Here is a 12687-nt window from a genome sequence, read left to right as displayed (position 1 = left end):
ATCTATATGTCTAGCTCAAGAAGTTAGAAAAATAGCCCTGGCTAGCATAGCTCAGTTGGTTGGAGCATCGCACTATAACCTAAAGGTCGCAGGTTCCATTCCTGGTCAGGACACACGCCTAAGCTGAGCATTTGAGATCTTGCTTCCTGGCATACAATCAGTTTGGTTCAAATAAACTCATAAAAATTCTCTACCAAAAAAGGAAGGGAGGGAGGGAGGGAAGGAAGGAAGGTAGGGATGAAGGGAGGAAGGAAAAGAAGGCTGTCAACATTGAGGCCACAGACACTATGAGGAGAATATTCCTATGAATAACTTAATGACAAAAACTGGAACATTAGATAAAAGGACTGTCTGAGAAAAAACACAACTGAACTATTAAATAAACTGACTCTGTAATTAAAAGCCTTCCCAGACACAAAAAAACTTTCAGTTCCCAATGAATGGCTTCAGTTTCTTACACAGAGCAAAGGACCCCTCTCAGCACACCCTACGAGGCCAGCATAACCTCAACACAAAAACCTAACAAGAAAGGAAAAGTACAGGCCGCTCTCTCACAAAAACATATGCTGCCTGTACAGACTGAGATGATTGCATGACTTCTCCCTTTAAGTCTGTTAATGGATCACTCCGATGTTTACTGCAGGGGGAAAACCACAACATAAAAGCGCCACAGCTCTGTTCCTTCCCTACCCCTGTTGTTAACTATCTGTTACGTACCCCTCTGGCCCTGAAAACAAAAGTCAAAATGGTTTTCATCAGATCATTTTCCTGAAGTAAGGTAGTCGTCAGACAGCTGAGTTAGAAACTTAGAAAGTCCGTAGCTGATAAAACAGCAAAGCACCGGTTTCACCCATGCGTTTCCATCCTTCTCCTAATGGAAACTCCCTTCCAATATCAAACAGTGTCCATGAATGTGTCATCTTTGGAATGCTTTTCTGACAGTAACTTAAAATCCCTCATATAATATATTTCTCCATGTGCATTAGTTCATTACTTTTAAAAAGTAATATGCTATCAGCCCTTGCCAGTGTGGCTCAGTTGGTTGGAGGCTTGTCCTGTAATCAAAAGGTTACAGGTTTGATTCCAGCCAGGGCACACACCCAGGTTGAGGGTTTGATCCCCAGTCTGTGTGCATACAGGAAGCTACCAATCAATGCTTCTCTCTTGCATCAATGTTTCTCTCTCCCTTCCCCTCTCTCTAAAAGCAAGGGGAAAAAAGTATATGCAATCACAAATAAACATATCGAAAGTAACTTTCTGAAGGTGAAAAAGTATTCTTACTAAACACCAAACCCAAGACCTAAAAATAGGGTGGAGAGGTGAAGACGTCTGTCCACAGCTGTGCTCACAGCTGGAAGTAGGGGCGGGGCGGGCGGTACCTCCGGGAGCTGCGGCTCTAACCGGTGTGCCTGGGCTTCAGGCGGCGAGGCCTCCTGCTGCGCTGCAGTGCTACTGTCTTCCCTGCTGAAGGGTGCTAGTCCGCTGGACTGTCACAGAGCCCCACGCAGGTATCACCGACTCTAATTCCTATCACAAAAATTAACGCAAACAACACAATTTCCTTAAAGATCACGTGCAACTGAGTGAGAAGAATGAAGACTGAAGTCAGAAGTAAGGCACACAGAGCTCAGGCAGAGGCCAGGGTGCCCAAAGCCCCAGGGCAGCAGTGAGCGCCGCGGCCCACCAGGCATGGGTGCGCCCGGCACGGAGCTAATCCAGGTCCCTACCTCACGGCAGTGCTGAAAAGACTAAGTGGAAGGCCTGCGCAGGAACGACCACATCTGACACAAGTTGAAAAAATAAATAAATATTAGTCATGTTGATTCTAAGTAAAAATGTAATTGCTTTCATTTCTCTTCATTGTAAAAAACAAAATGAAACAAAAACCTAACACCTTATCACACATGTCGCTGCCAGGCATCCTAAAAGTACAAGACACACAAAAAGAACTAAAATAACACGCATCTTTGTGCAAAATATCACGTGGATCTCTTACAGAATTTCCTTTTAAAGACAGTTAGCATTCTGAAGTGCCACTGCCATGCTGTGGGATCTGACCAATCACTGCTCACATGAATAAACAATCCAGTATCCTTCTAACCCATACCCCTGTCCACTGATGGACATAAAATGCAACTTCATTTCAGTAATAGACTGAGCTGAGCATAACGAGAAAGGTAGATGTACTGGAAGTCTAACTGACTCCAAAACCCCGAAGGAAGGAACTCCGTACCACAGCTCTCCCAGCCCCTCAGATGCTTTAGGTAACTCAGACGTGACTGGCCTTCTCCAACTTGGGAAGAGCGCATCTCAGCAATCGTGTCTCTACTAGAAGGGGAATGCAGGAGCACCACAGCCCAGCCCTCCCTGACCGAACTGTCTCAGCACACCGGACGATGGCCTGGACAGAAGGACCTGCAGCCAGTGGTGCTGCAGGGGGTCTTGTCTCTTTGCTCACGTAAAGTCTTTCTTTTTTGAGCCCACCCATCCCAGCTGAGAGGCACCCTCACCTCACCACAGTCATGAAAACAGGCAAGAAAATCGCTCCCCAGCCAGCAGGAAGGGCATCAGCTCAGACACATCGAAATGAAGCTCTGATTTACAAGGGAGCTGAGGCTTGGAACTTTACATTAAACATGACGTTTCCCTTGAAACAAACAAGATGTTGGCGAGTGAACAGTGAACTTGCTGGCAGAAGACACCAGGGCATTGATCTTTTTGAAGTCTTGCCTTCAAATTGTAAAAAATGCAATGTCTGTCAAGTGCAATAAAGAGAAGCACAGAAGGTCTATCTGTACAGCTCCCTTTGCCTTCAGTCCCACAAACCCCACTCATTTAAAGTGACTTCAGTCAGCACCTTTGTCCTTAGCCCCTTCAGTGTGGGTGTTTCATACATCTGCAATACAGTCAGGGTCTTTTGTTACAGTCTGTATTCTATCCTGGAATCTCCCAATCTCCTAAATGATCTTTTTAAATTTGCTTAAGATATTTAATTTGATTTTTTAAATTTACATTATTATACAGAATACTTTCACTGCCTCCCAAAATCCCATGCTTCACCTATTCAACCCTCCACTCAACTCTGGCAAACGCTGTTCCACTTACTATATCTATAGTTTTACCTTTCCCAGAGTGTTTATGAATGGAATCATATAGTATGTAACATTCCACACCGGCATCTTTCAACTTAAGCAAGATGAACTTAAAGTTCATCCATGTCTCTGTATGCCCTGAATGCTCATTCCTTTTTACTGCAGAACTTGTATTGCTGATGGTGATAGAAATGCAAAACGGTACATCCATTTGGAAAACAGTTTTTGTCAGATTTTTAAAAGGTTAAACACACCTACCATAGGAGCCACACATACCATGCTTAGGTACTGACCCAACAGAAGTGAAACCGCAGGCCAGAATGCCAAAAGGTTCCAAGTGTGGCGAGACTGTGGAGGCAAGGCTGTCGGGAAACTGGCAAGATCATTCTTTGCGACAGAAATCGAAATTCATGCATCCTTTATAAAGGAAACTAAGTAATACCCAGCAAAGCTACAAATGCACTCACCTTTTGACTACTTCTAGGAATTTACCCCTGAGAATATACCTCCTATGAAATAAAAATACACATGAACAATGCTATTTACCTCAGCACAGCTTATAAAACAAACTGCTGGAAACAAAAACCCAGTCACAAGACAAAGCTCGAATAAACTCAGTGCCTACACTCCAAGGATGGGCCATGCTGCCATAAGAAATGAATTAGCGAGTGATTCCAAGGTCTGCTGTTACAGGAAAAGAGCCAAATGCAAAGCATTATCTACAGTACGCTACTGTTCATATAAAGAGGGGATACGGGAAAACAAACGTGAAATTACTCCTTTGTGCAGGAAGAAAAAGAAAGGCTAAATCAGACACTGAAGATACTGCTATCTACAGGGGGTGAGTTTGAATGGGTTGGGAAGAAGGGAGAATTAGAAATGGGGTGGTAAGGAAGAGAAGGAAATGACATTCTCTGAATATAACTCCAATTTTTAGAACCTTGGTAATAAATGTTTCACTTATTCAAAAAATGATTACATAAAATCAACCTGGCTGTGAGAAGAACTGAAACAGAATAAAACTATAAAACAAGTAAAATAACTACAATGAGAAGCAAGGAATAAAAAAAAAACCTAACCCAAATTAACTTTGAAACACTAAAATAATAAACTTTGGCACGATAAAGACAAAGAGAAGTACATACAAATATTCTCCTCTGGTTAGTAAATTTGTCACAGGGGCAAAAGTTAGCAATCCTGAGACTTATTTGTATGTATTTTAAGCTTAAGCAAGTAAGTAAATATACGGAAAATAAGGAAGTCAGGTTTCTCACTATTGGAAAAGCAGTTAAAAACAAGGAGGGAAAAGCTAGGATAAATTATGTGGTGATGGACTGGAATTGAAGGTATTAATGGTTTTGGTTATACATACAAATAGACAAAGAAATAGATATAGATATGTGTACATACACACATTTAATTCCTATCTGTATGTTGAAACAACCTAGAGGCAATGACATCCCACTAGCAATAAGCACAACCTCCACCCAGATCTTGGTTCTAAATATCATTCTCCACTAAGAGGAACGAGGGGTCCTTGAAGAAACGGCTGAATGTAGGGCTACCGCAGGGAAAGGACAAAGGAAGCCTGGAGAATCCTGGTGTCAGAAAGTAAGGAAGTCAAGTACCAGAAATGATGAAGATGTGCTGAAAGGACACAGAATACAATTTGAAGCTTCTCCCAATTGTCAAATCTACATATTCCCGCAACAAAATAAACATTAATATGGCTGACATGGTGGATTCAAATACCCCAATAATAAAATAAATACCCATGAGTCCATACCAAGATAAATAATTGAATAAATAAATAAACTGGGAGAGAAGCAACAGTTCTGCTTTGGAGTAGAAGGCTAATGAACATATACAGACAGAATGATGGAAAGGGAGTCATCATTTGGCCGACTCTGCCACACTAACTGCTGTGGGCCAGAATCACCAATGGAAGCTAAACCTAATGAGAGAAAGTACGATGACCGCTCTCGGCCTTCTGGCTAAGATCAAGTGTAGCATCTGTTCTTATCAGAAAGCATGATGAGAAACAGGGTATGTGCAGAGTCTCCGCACAATATACTCCTGAACTACACAGACAGAAAGTAACTTTTCTGTGAAGAAAAGTCTGGCAGGCCACGTATAACTAGGTGACCAAAGTTAGCATCACTAGCAGGGAGATCTATCAAGTTATCAATACCACTTGCCTCTTCATTTCCACAGTGCTCTTGCCAAAACACACGACCTGATTTGAATGAGAAGGAAACATCAAACAAACTCAACCGACAGGTATTGTACAAAATAATTAGCTAGTACTCTTCAGAAGTGTCATGCTTATAAAAGACAAGGGAAGACTGATAAACTGTCGCAAGTAGTGACATAGCATTGATAATCAATGCAGAAGAGTCCTAAGCCAGACAAAGGGCATTAAGGGGACAGTGGGAAAAATCTGAAGCAGCTCTATTTATTGCTTCAATGTCAACTGAAACTGACTGTGATAATTATACTATGATTACACAGGATGTTAACATTTCACAAAGCTACGTGAGGAATATCTAAGTACTATGTTTTTTAAATTTATTTTATTTATTTTATTATTAAAGATTTTATTTATTTAATTTTAGAGAGATGGGGCAGGGAGAAAGAGAGGGAGTGAAACATCAATGTATGGTTGCCTCTAGCACACCCCATACTGGGGATATGGCCTGCAACCCAGGCATGTGCCCTGATTGGGAATCAAACCCGCGATGCTTTGGCTCGCAGGCCTGTGCTCAATCCACTAAGCCACACCAGCCAGGACAGAACTGCTATGTTTTGCAAAATTTTTTAAGTCTGACATTATTTCAAAATGAAAAGCTAAAAATTAAAATTAAAAGAATTCTCTGATTTGAAAGTAAAAGCAAAAAATTAATAAATGTTAATCATATACTATGGACTTTCCTCTTCAAAGAGCCTAGGCAGGAACATACATAGAAAAGCTACTAGAAGTAAATGTGTAGCTCTTTCAATACAGCTTTCATATTCTCAGCTGTGACCAATACATGGCCGCTGAGAACTGCTACTCTACCCCTAGAGAAACAGCAAGAGGACAACTGACATCTGACCTCAGACCTGCAAGAGGACAGGGAATGGAGGGAGAATGAACTGGGCAGAAGCTGGTCCACAGGCACAGCCACCACAGTTCTGGTTAGCCGTTCCCTAAGCAACATGAGGACATGGTGGCTAGGTCTTCCAATTTCTTAAAAGAAGCAAAATTCCAGATTTGAAGATAGTATATCATCAACTTTACACGCCGGTATCTCTCTGTTTTGATTAAGGCAGACCAGACACAACATGATATTTGAGTCAAATTCCGCCCTCAGCTGCCAGCTTTCCCGCTCTTCCTAGTAAACACCTAAACCTGCACCTGCCCCACTGCACACAGTAGGGATACTCATAATTCAAGGACCCTCACATATCAACCACACAGGAAGAAGCCCTAAGGGAAGCCCACCCATGGCTGATCAGGAGACCTCAGGGAGGCCATGCAGGGTCGGCACCCTCAACACTCTCAATGCCCAAGTCCACTCACAAGCTATACCTGCCCCCTGCAGCTCTCAGGGTGAGCAGCAGGAAGTGGTACCTCCTCCTCCAAGTTCACATTGCCACATCTTCATCCCCTTCCCTCCTCATCCCACGTTCAGAAAGAAGGGAACGGACAAAGAATAACAAGTGGGTGGATTTGAGATAGGTGAAGGAGTATGACGGTGTAAGTGTTCAAAGAAATACCTGTTATAGGGGATGATGCACACAGCCACACCCAATGAACTCATACTTATAAAACTTCCATCACCAAAGCAAGCACCAATACTGACAATGCCTTCAGATAGTCAATCCGAAATTTCTCAACATCATACAAAGATAAAACACATATTAGGAATAAAACCACTAATACATACTCCCCTTTTGTAAACTAAACTAAAACCCTCTTTCCCAACTTTTGAGAGGCAAAAACAGATCAAACACCACCTTTTGTAAATCACGCTCACAATAACCAGAAGGTGAGCGAAATGTAAAGGCACGATGCCGAGCAAACTTACCTGAGCCGCTGCTGCCCCACCAGGGGTGTCACTACACGATGTGGTTTTGCAGACGCTCCCTCCTCCCAGGAACCCACTGTCCTCGGTGGCTACCGGACTCTCCTCCTGGACAGGCGCATCGACAGCCGGGCCCTTCCTCTTCGCCGTCTTTTTCTTCGAATGCGTATAGTCACCTTTTGTTTTTCTCTGTCGGAAGTGAGCAAGCTGCGCAAAAATGCAGAGAAGTAGTAAAGGCAAAGGTAGGTGAGAAAAATATAACAGAACCACAAAGTCAGCAGGCTCGTGGGAAACATGAGGTTCTGGGGCTGGCTCTGTCCACTCAGCCACACCTGGCCAGACTCACATCAATCAACAGATCCCTGTCCCCTCCACACTGCCTTCATTAATACCTATGATGCCAAGAGCCTAGCTGGAGGACTGTTAATTATGCCTGTATACAGACAAAAGCAAGCAAGACGACCGAGTGGCAGAGTAGCTTTTGTAGCCACTGGAAATTTACAGAAAAATATTATTTTACAAAGTGCATCTATTTAAAAGGCTGATATCTTAATTAAGGCATGTTTAAGGTTTAAAACCATATAAAAGCTAAATCTCTCCCTTTGCCCCCAGTTTCCCCCCCGATCAAGGGAATATATAACCTAGCCAAAACTTCCCAGCCATAGATTCTGAGACAAGGTACAGAAATAGCAAAAAATTAATTAAGCCAGGTCAATCTAACATCCTCCTTTATGGAATCAGATGTTCTAGTTTTCATGACACAGCTCACCAAAGCACCAGGGACTCCACAGAATGCTGCCCATCACAAGGCACGACCTAGCTCATTCTGTCCCTCAAATCTGGGGGTTTCGGACTTTGCTCCCTCTGCCACTAACACCTTATTCACACGGCATGAAATCTAACATCAGCTTGTCACAGGAAAATGTCTGTTCATTCAAATGACAACTGTGGTCATAAAAGCAAATGCATTTAACAAAATGTGCACAATTTTATGAACACAAGACATTACACAAGCCATTTATGTGAAAAAAATTGTCAAGGGCAGATGGTGCCTTCGAAACTAGCCTCATTTATTTATTTTATTTTAATTCATTTGTTTTATGCCACACTCCATGAAATCTAACCATCTATGAGTTCCTTTCCTGCATCACAGATCTTGTTTCTGGTCTGTGGTTGCCCAACAGGAGGCGTCCTGTTTCTTCTCCAGATGAGGTTAGTCACCAGCCTCAGCGTGCGCTCAAGCACCCTTACTCATGTTTACAAACCATGACAAGCTCCGGAACACAGTGTTAAGCTCAGGCTCACTTTCATCTCCCCTGTGTGCCAGGCACAAGCAAAGGGAGCAAAAAACAAGCCCCAGCCTCCCTAATCAATTCCAAGTCGTAAGTTTCACCTTCACAGGAAGCCTGAATGAGGCCACTCTATCCTCTGCCTGTCACCCTGCCATTAGACACTGCTGTCCCTGTCACTGCCTCACACCAGTCACTGTGTTCTGAATGGTTTCTTTAATGCAGTGGTCCTATACTTTCTTAAAGGGAAAGGAACTAGCACTGAATACCTCCTACTAGCTAACCTATACAAAATCCTCACAGTCAAACCATGTCTGACTTCAAACAAAGCAACTTCATGCAACTCTCCTTACTACTAGCTGGCACTGTATGGACTCTTATTCATTCATTCCTGACAGAGCAGGTTGCTTCCCACAGCCAGAATGGGGTAGGATGGGAGTCACAGCCAACATGTCCATGTGCCCCCAAAACACTGAGTACCAGAACAGTGTTTCTGAGAAAACCTCAGCAGAAGGGACGTGATAAAAGCATGCCTCAAGCCCTGGCCGGTGTGGCTCAGTGGACTGAGGGCCAGACCGTGAACCAAAGAGTCACATGTTCGATTCCCAGTTAGGACAAGGCATGGGTTTTGGGGCAGGTCCCCAGTAGGGGGCGCGTGCGAGGCACCCACACATTGATGAGCCTCCTTTTCTCCCTCCCTTCCCCTCTCTAAAAATAAATAAAATCTTTTTTTTTTTTTAAAGCATGGCTTGGGACACATGGCTCCAGTACCACTGAGTTCACTGGGGCATCATCCACTACCTAGGATGTAGCACTCCCCCGAACCGCCAAGCTTGGCCAAGGAGTCTGTGGTTTCCCTAGGAACCCAGCATTGGGCGAGGGCTCTAAGTAACTCCTCCACCCTCACCTGCTTAAGACCGTCCACCTGGGTCCCAAACAACAAGGAAGCAAGAACAGGGGCTTCTGAACCCCAGGATCTTAAACAGTAGGTCAGCGAGGGGTATTCCGCAATGTAAACAAGTCTCCTGAAACACCACTGGGAGACCTTTATATATTAAAAATACTGCAGAATTCCAAGTAAAATGAAAATCTGTACGTAGTTTTCAACGGATGGAAGAAGCCTGTTTCGCCAAGGACTGCAAGGAAGTCACAGCTCCTTGAAGTCCCTCAGGAAGCCTGGGCTCTGACGAGGTGGAGCGGCAGCAGGGGCAGGAGTGCCGCACGCTGGCTGTCCAGGAGAACAAGGACGCGCGAAGTGGTTGACACCCTTCATTTCACTACCCGCCTGCCCTTTCACTTTCTACTGGGGCCCAGATGTGGGTGGGCGGTCAGGGACACGGAGCGTTCCTAAGCTACTGTTGTCCGTTAAGGCGCCTCCTAGCCTGGCCAAGATTTCACAGCGACTCCTAGAAAGGGCGCCACGCCAGCCTCCTAGGAAACATGAGAGGGCGGGGTCCTAGCAGAGACCTCTCCGCCCAGCCGCACCTCCCCTCCCGATTCAACCACAGCCGACACGCCCCCGTTCCTCCCGCGCAGGAGCAGCCCCTCAGCCCCGGCGTGCCCCGCGCCCGGCCGCCAGGCAAAGCGAGGCGCGTCCTCCGCCGCTGATTGGCGGCGACCGCGGCGGGGGCGGGTTCGGGCAGAGGGCGGCGGATTCAAGATGGCGGCGGCCAGGAGGGGACATCCAGCCGAGTTGACGGAAAGAGCAAGTGCAGCGGCGGCAGCATCGGCCTGACCTCGACCGCTCCTGGCAGGGGGTGGTGGCGGGGACTGGAGCCGGCTCTTAAGAGTTCACACCGGGGCAGCAACAGGAGTCGGCGCTACCGTTTACCTTCGCTCTCCCGGCCTCCACCTTTCTGCGCCGCTGCTCTTGCTCATCGTCTTCCATTTCCTTCTAGGCCTCCTCGAGGTCCACCCGGGAGGTGACGAGGTCCGACGCGGCGCCGCCTTCGCTCTATTTACACTCCCCCTCTCCCTGGCGCGCCCTCCCCCGCGACAACTGTCACGCAGACTTAAGCCCGCCCCGCGCCCTGCCAGCTCCGCCGCCAATCAGGGGTCACGTTCCTGCCTTAGCGTACGCGCGCTTCTAAGGCCTTGGTGGGCACAGAACTCCGCCCCTGCTGCTTGCCGTTTTCCGATTGGCGCGATGACACACCAATAAGCGAAACCCGGTGGCCTCAGAGCTCGTTGTGGTTGGTCAATTTTGAAGGGCCGAGGCACCGCCCTGTTGGTGCAGGCGCTAGGGCTGCGGTACTGCTCCGGGATGCGGCTTTCGAGCGTTCCTGTTCCACAATATCCAGAGCAGGCCCCCACCGACGTTAAGTCCTCTGGAGTAAGGGTTGGCCTCAGCTTTATTCCGATTCGTTACTCGGTTGTTAGACGTGGCCCCCTGGGGAGGGGAGACTGACCCCAAAGGAACCAGGGCGCATGCAAAGCCTACCCCACCTTCTTCAAGAAAGAGCTTCCAGGCCTCCCACTCCTCGTTCCCACGGGCATCTACTCCGCGAGCGCCCAGGAAGCAGCTCCTGGAGTTGCGCCCCTTTGCCTGGGAAACAGTGATTTGCCTCAGGGCTGCAGTGGGCATCCTACGTCTCACTCCCGCTGTCAGTCCCAGATCCCCTCTCTCGTTCCTCGGGGCTGAGCCCCAGTCACAGCCCTTCGCCGCGGGAATGCTCTCCAATCATTTCATAGTCCAGAGAGCCGGCAAGATCACTTTGGATCTTTTCCTATACGCCGAACCTTCCCCTGGTGTATCACTTCACTTCTGTCTCCTTTCCTGCAGGCTCCTGGACACGAGGAGCCCAAGTACCAGGGCAGCCAGTTATGAGTTCGGTGGGAACCTGGGTCAGAATCTCCAACCACAGAGCCCAGAATTGCAAGGAAAGGAAGCCACTGGGTCTGGTACCACTGCTGGACCCATGCGTGTATTCTTCCTACTGGAGAGACAGTGCCAGATTGAGGTCTCTGAGTTAATGTATCTACCTCCAGCTTGCAGTTTCTGCGTGGTGCGGCGTAGCATTTGACCAGAGGGTCCCATAGTCATGGGACTACTCCAGCACCTGCCATAAAGCAGTCCCCTGGATTAGAGTGTTAGGAGGGACACATGCTGGTTGGGAATTCTGCAGAGAGGGGCTCGCTGAAGCCCTGAGTTCAGGAAAGGCAAACCCATTCCTCTATGCATGTCTGTTGCTGTTAGGACAGTGTCTGGGACCCCAGGATGGAAGGGGCTCCATAAGACGACTTGCTAAGTGGCCTGTGGTCTTGAAAAAAATTTGGTGTGGAATGAACTGTAAATGATACAGTAATCGTATCCAGTTCTAGATTCCTAGAAGGCAAGCACTGATTCAGTGAATAGCAAAATTAGTCTCCCAAAATGGAAAAGGATTAAGATTTTGAAATATTTGCATAAGTCATTCCATATATATTGCAAATGGTTATAAAAAAGGAATGTTTAACTTAAAACAGCTCTAAAAGTAAAGTAATAAAAATTTTTTTAAATAAGAGGAATGTGACTTTAGTTAATAATTCATAGTCTGGTTGGCAATCTGAAGTCTCGCGATCATTGTTCCTTAGCTTCACTTGAACCCGTTTGTCCAGATAAGGAAACAATGAAAGGTTTTTATCCCTAGCCCACGGCTTTGATTAACAATCAAATGCTGGTAGTGTAATCAAGCTCATTGGAAGCTGACAGCCTCTGATAACTGACAATCCAAAGCATCTGGCATGCACTTCTTGTTACTCTAATGTAACTGTACCTGGATGAGTTCCTAATCAGTGTGGGCACCCAGGGGAGCAGCCACTCTTAAGTGGTGATCTTGTTTACCTTAAATGGGCTTCACGTTCTCAGTCTTATTTTATCTTTTCTCATCATTATTGTTAACATCCCATTTGCCATTAAAGGGAAAATGAAAGCAAAACCCCAAGGTTAGAGTCTGTCAATAGTACACACCACATTTCAGTTGCAAGATTAGGATATCACAGGGCACAGGCAGATGACAAGGACCAGGTGGGAGTCACCACATCCCAGAGAGACATGGGAGACCACTGAACAACTGTGCCTTGATTTCCTGCTGAGAAGTGTAAACACCCAGGATACCCTCTTACAGATCTGGGCCACTTTTGCTGGGGAGAATGACAGTACTCCAAGTGGACTACAACCAGAGAGGTGGCATAAAACACAGGATTGGGGTGGGTGACATTGTGCAGGCGATGTTGCAGCAAGCATACCATGGTGTTTGG

The 12687-nt window shown here is 46.1% G+C and overlaps 1 protein-coding gene and 1 pseudogene across 6 annotated transcripts in view; one reads left to right on the top strand and one right to left on the bottom strand.

Moving 5' to 3' along the window:
• The window catches only part of PCNT (pericentrin), a 104075-nt gene extending 93491 nt beyond the window's left edge, over positions 1 to 10584 (bottom strand). For 2 of the 6 annotated variants that reach the window (XM_036017533.1, XM_036017532.1), the window contains exons 1-2: positions 10280 to 10584; positions 7163 to 7366 (exon numbers count right to left, since the gene is read on the bottom strand). In XM_036017533.1, coding sequence (XP_035873426.1) covers positions 7163 to 7366; positions 10280 to 10336 — 261 coding nt within the window. In that variant the 5' untranslated portion in view covers positions 10337 to 10584. The remainder of the gene's footprint in view (positions 1 to 7162; positions 7367 to 10279) is intronic. The other 4 variants (XM_036017531.1, XM_036017534.1, XM_036017535.1 and 1 more) reach the window with 3 other exon arrangements.
• Positions 5065 to 5197, top strand: LOC114491284 (annotated as a pseudogene).
• Positions 10585 to 12687: the final 2103 nt, after the last annotated feature.

The sequence above is a fragment of the Phyllostomus discolor genome, chromosome 2 (assembly GCF_004126475.2).
Source record: "Phyllostomus discolor isolate MPI-MPIP mPhyDis1 chromosome 2, mPhyDis1.pri.v3, whole genome shotgun sequence".
Taxonomy (NCBI): Eukaryota; Metazoa; Chordata; class Mammalia; order Chiroptera; family Phyllostomidae; genus Phyllostomus; species Phyllostomus discolor.
The sequence above is the reverse complement of the archived record's forward strand: the minus strand, read 5'-3'. Positions and strand labels throughout refer to the sequence as shown.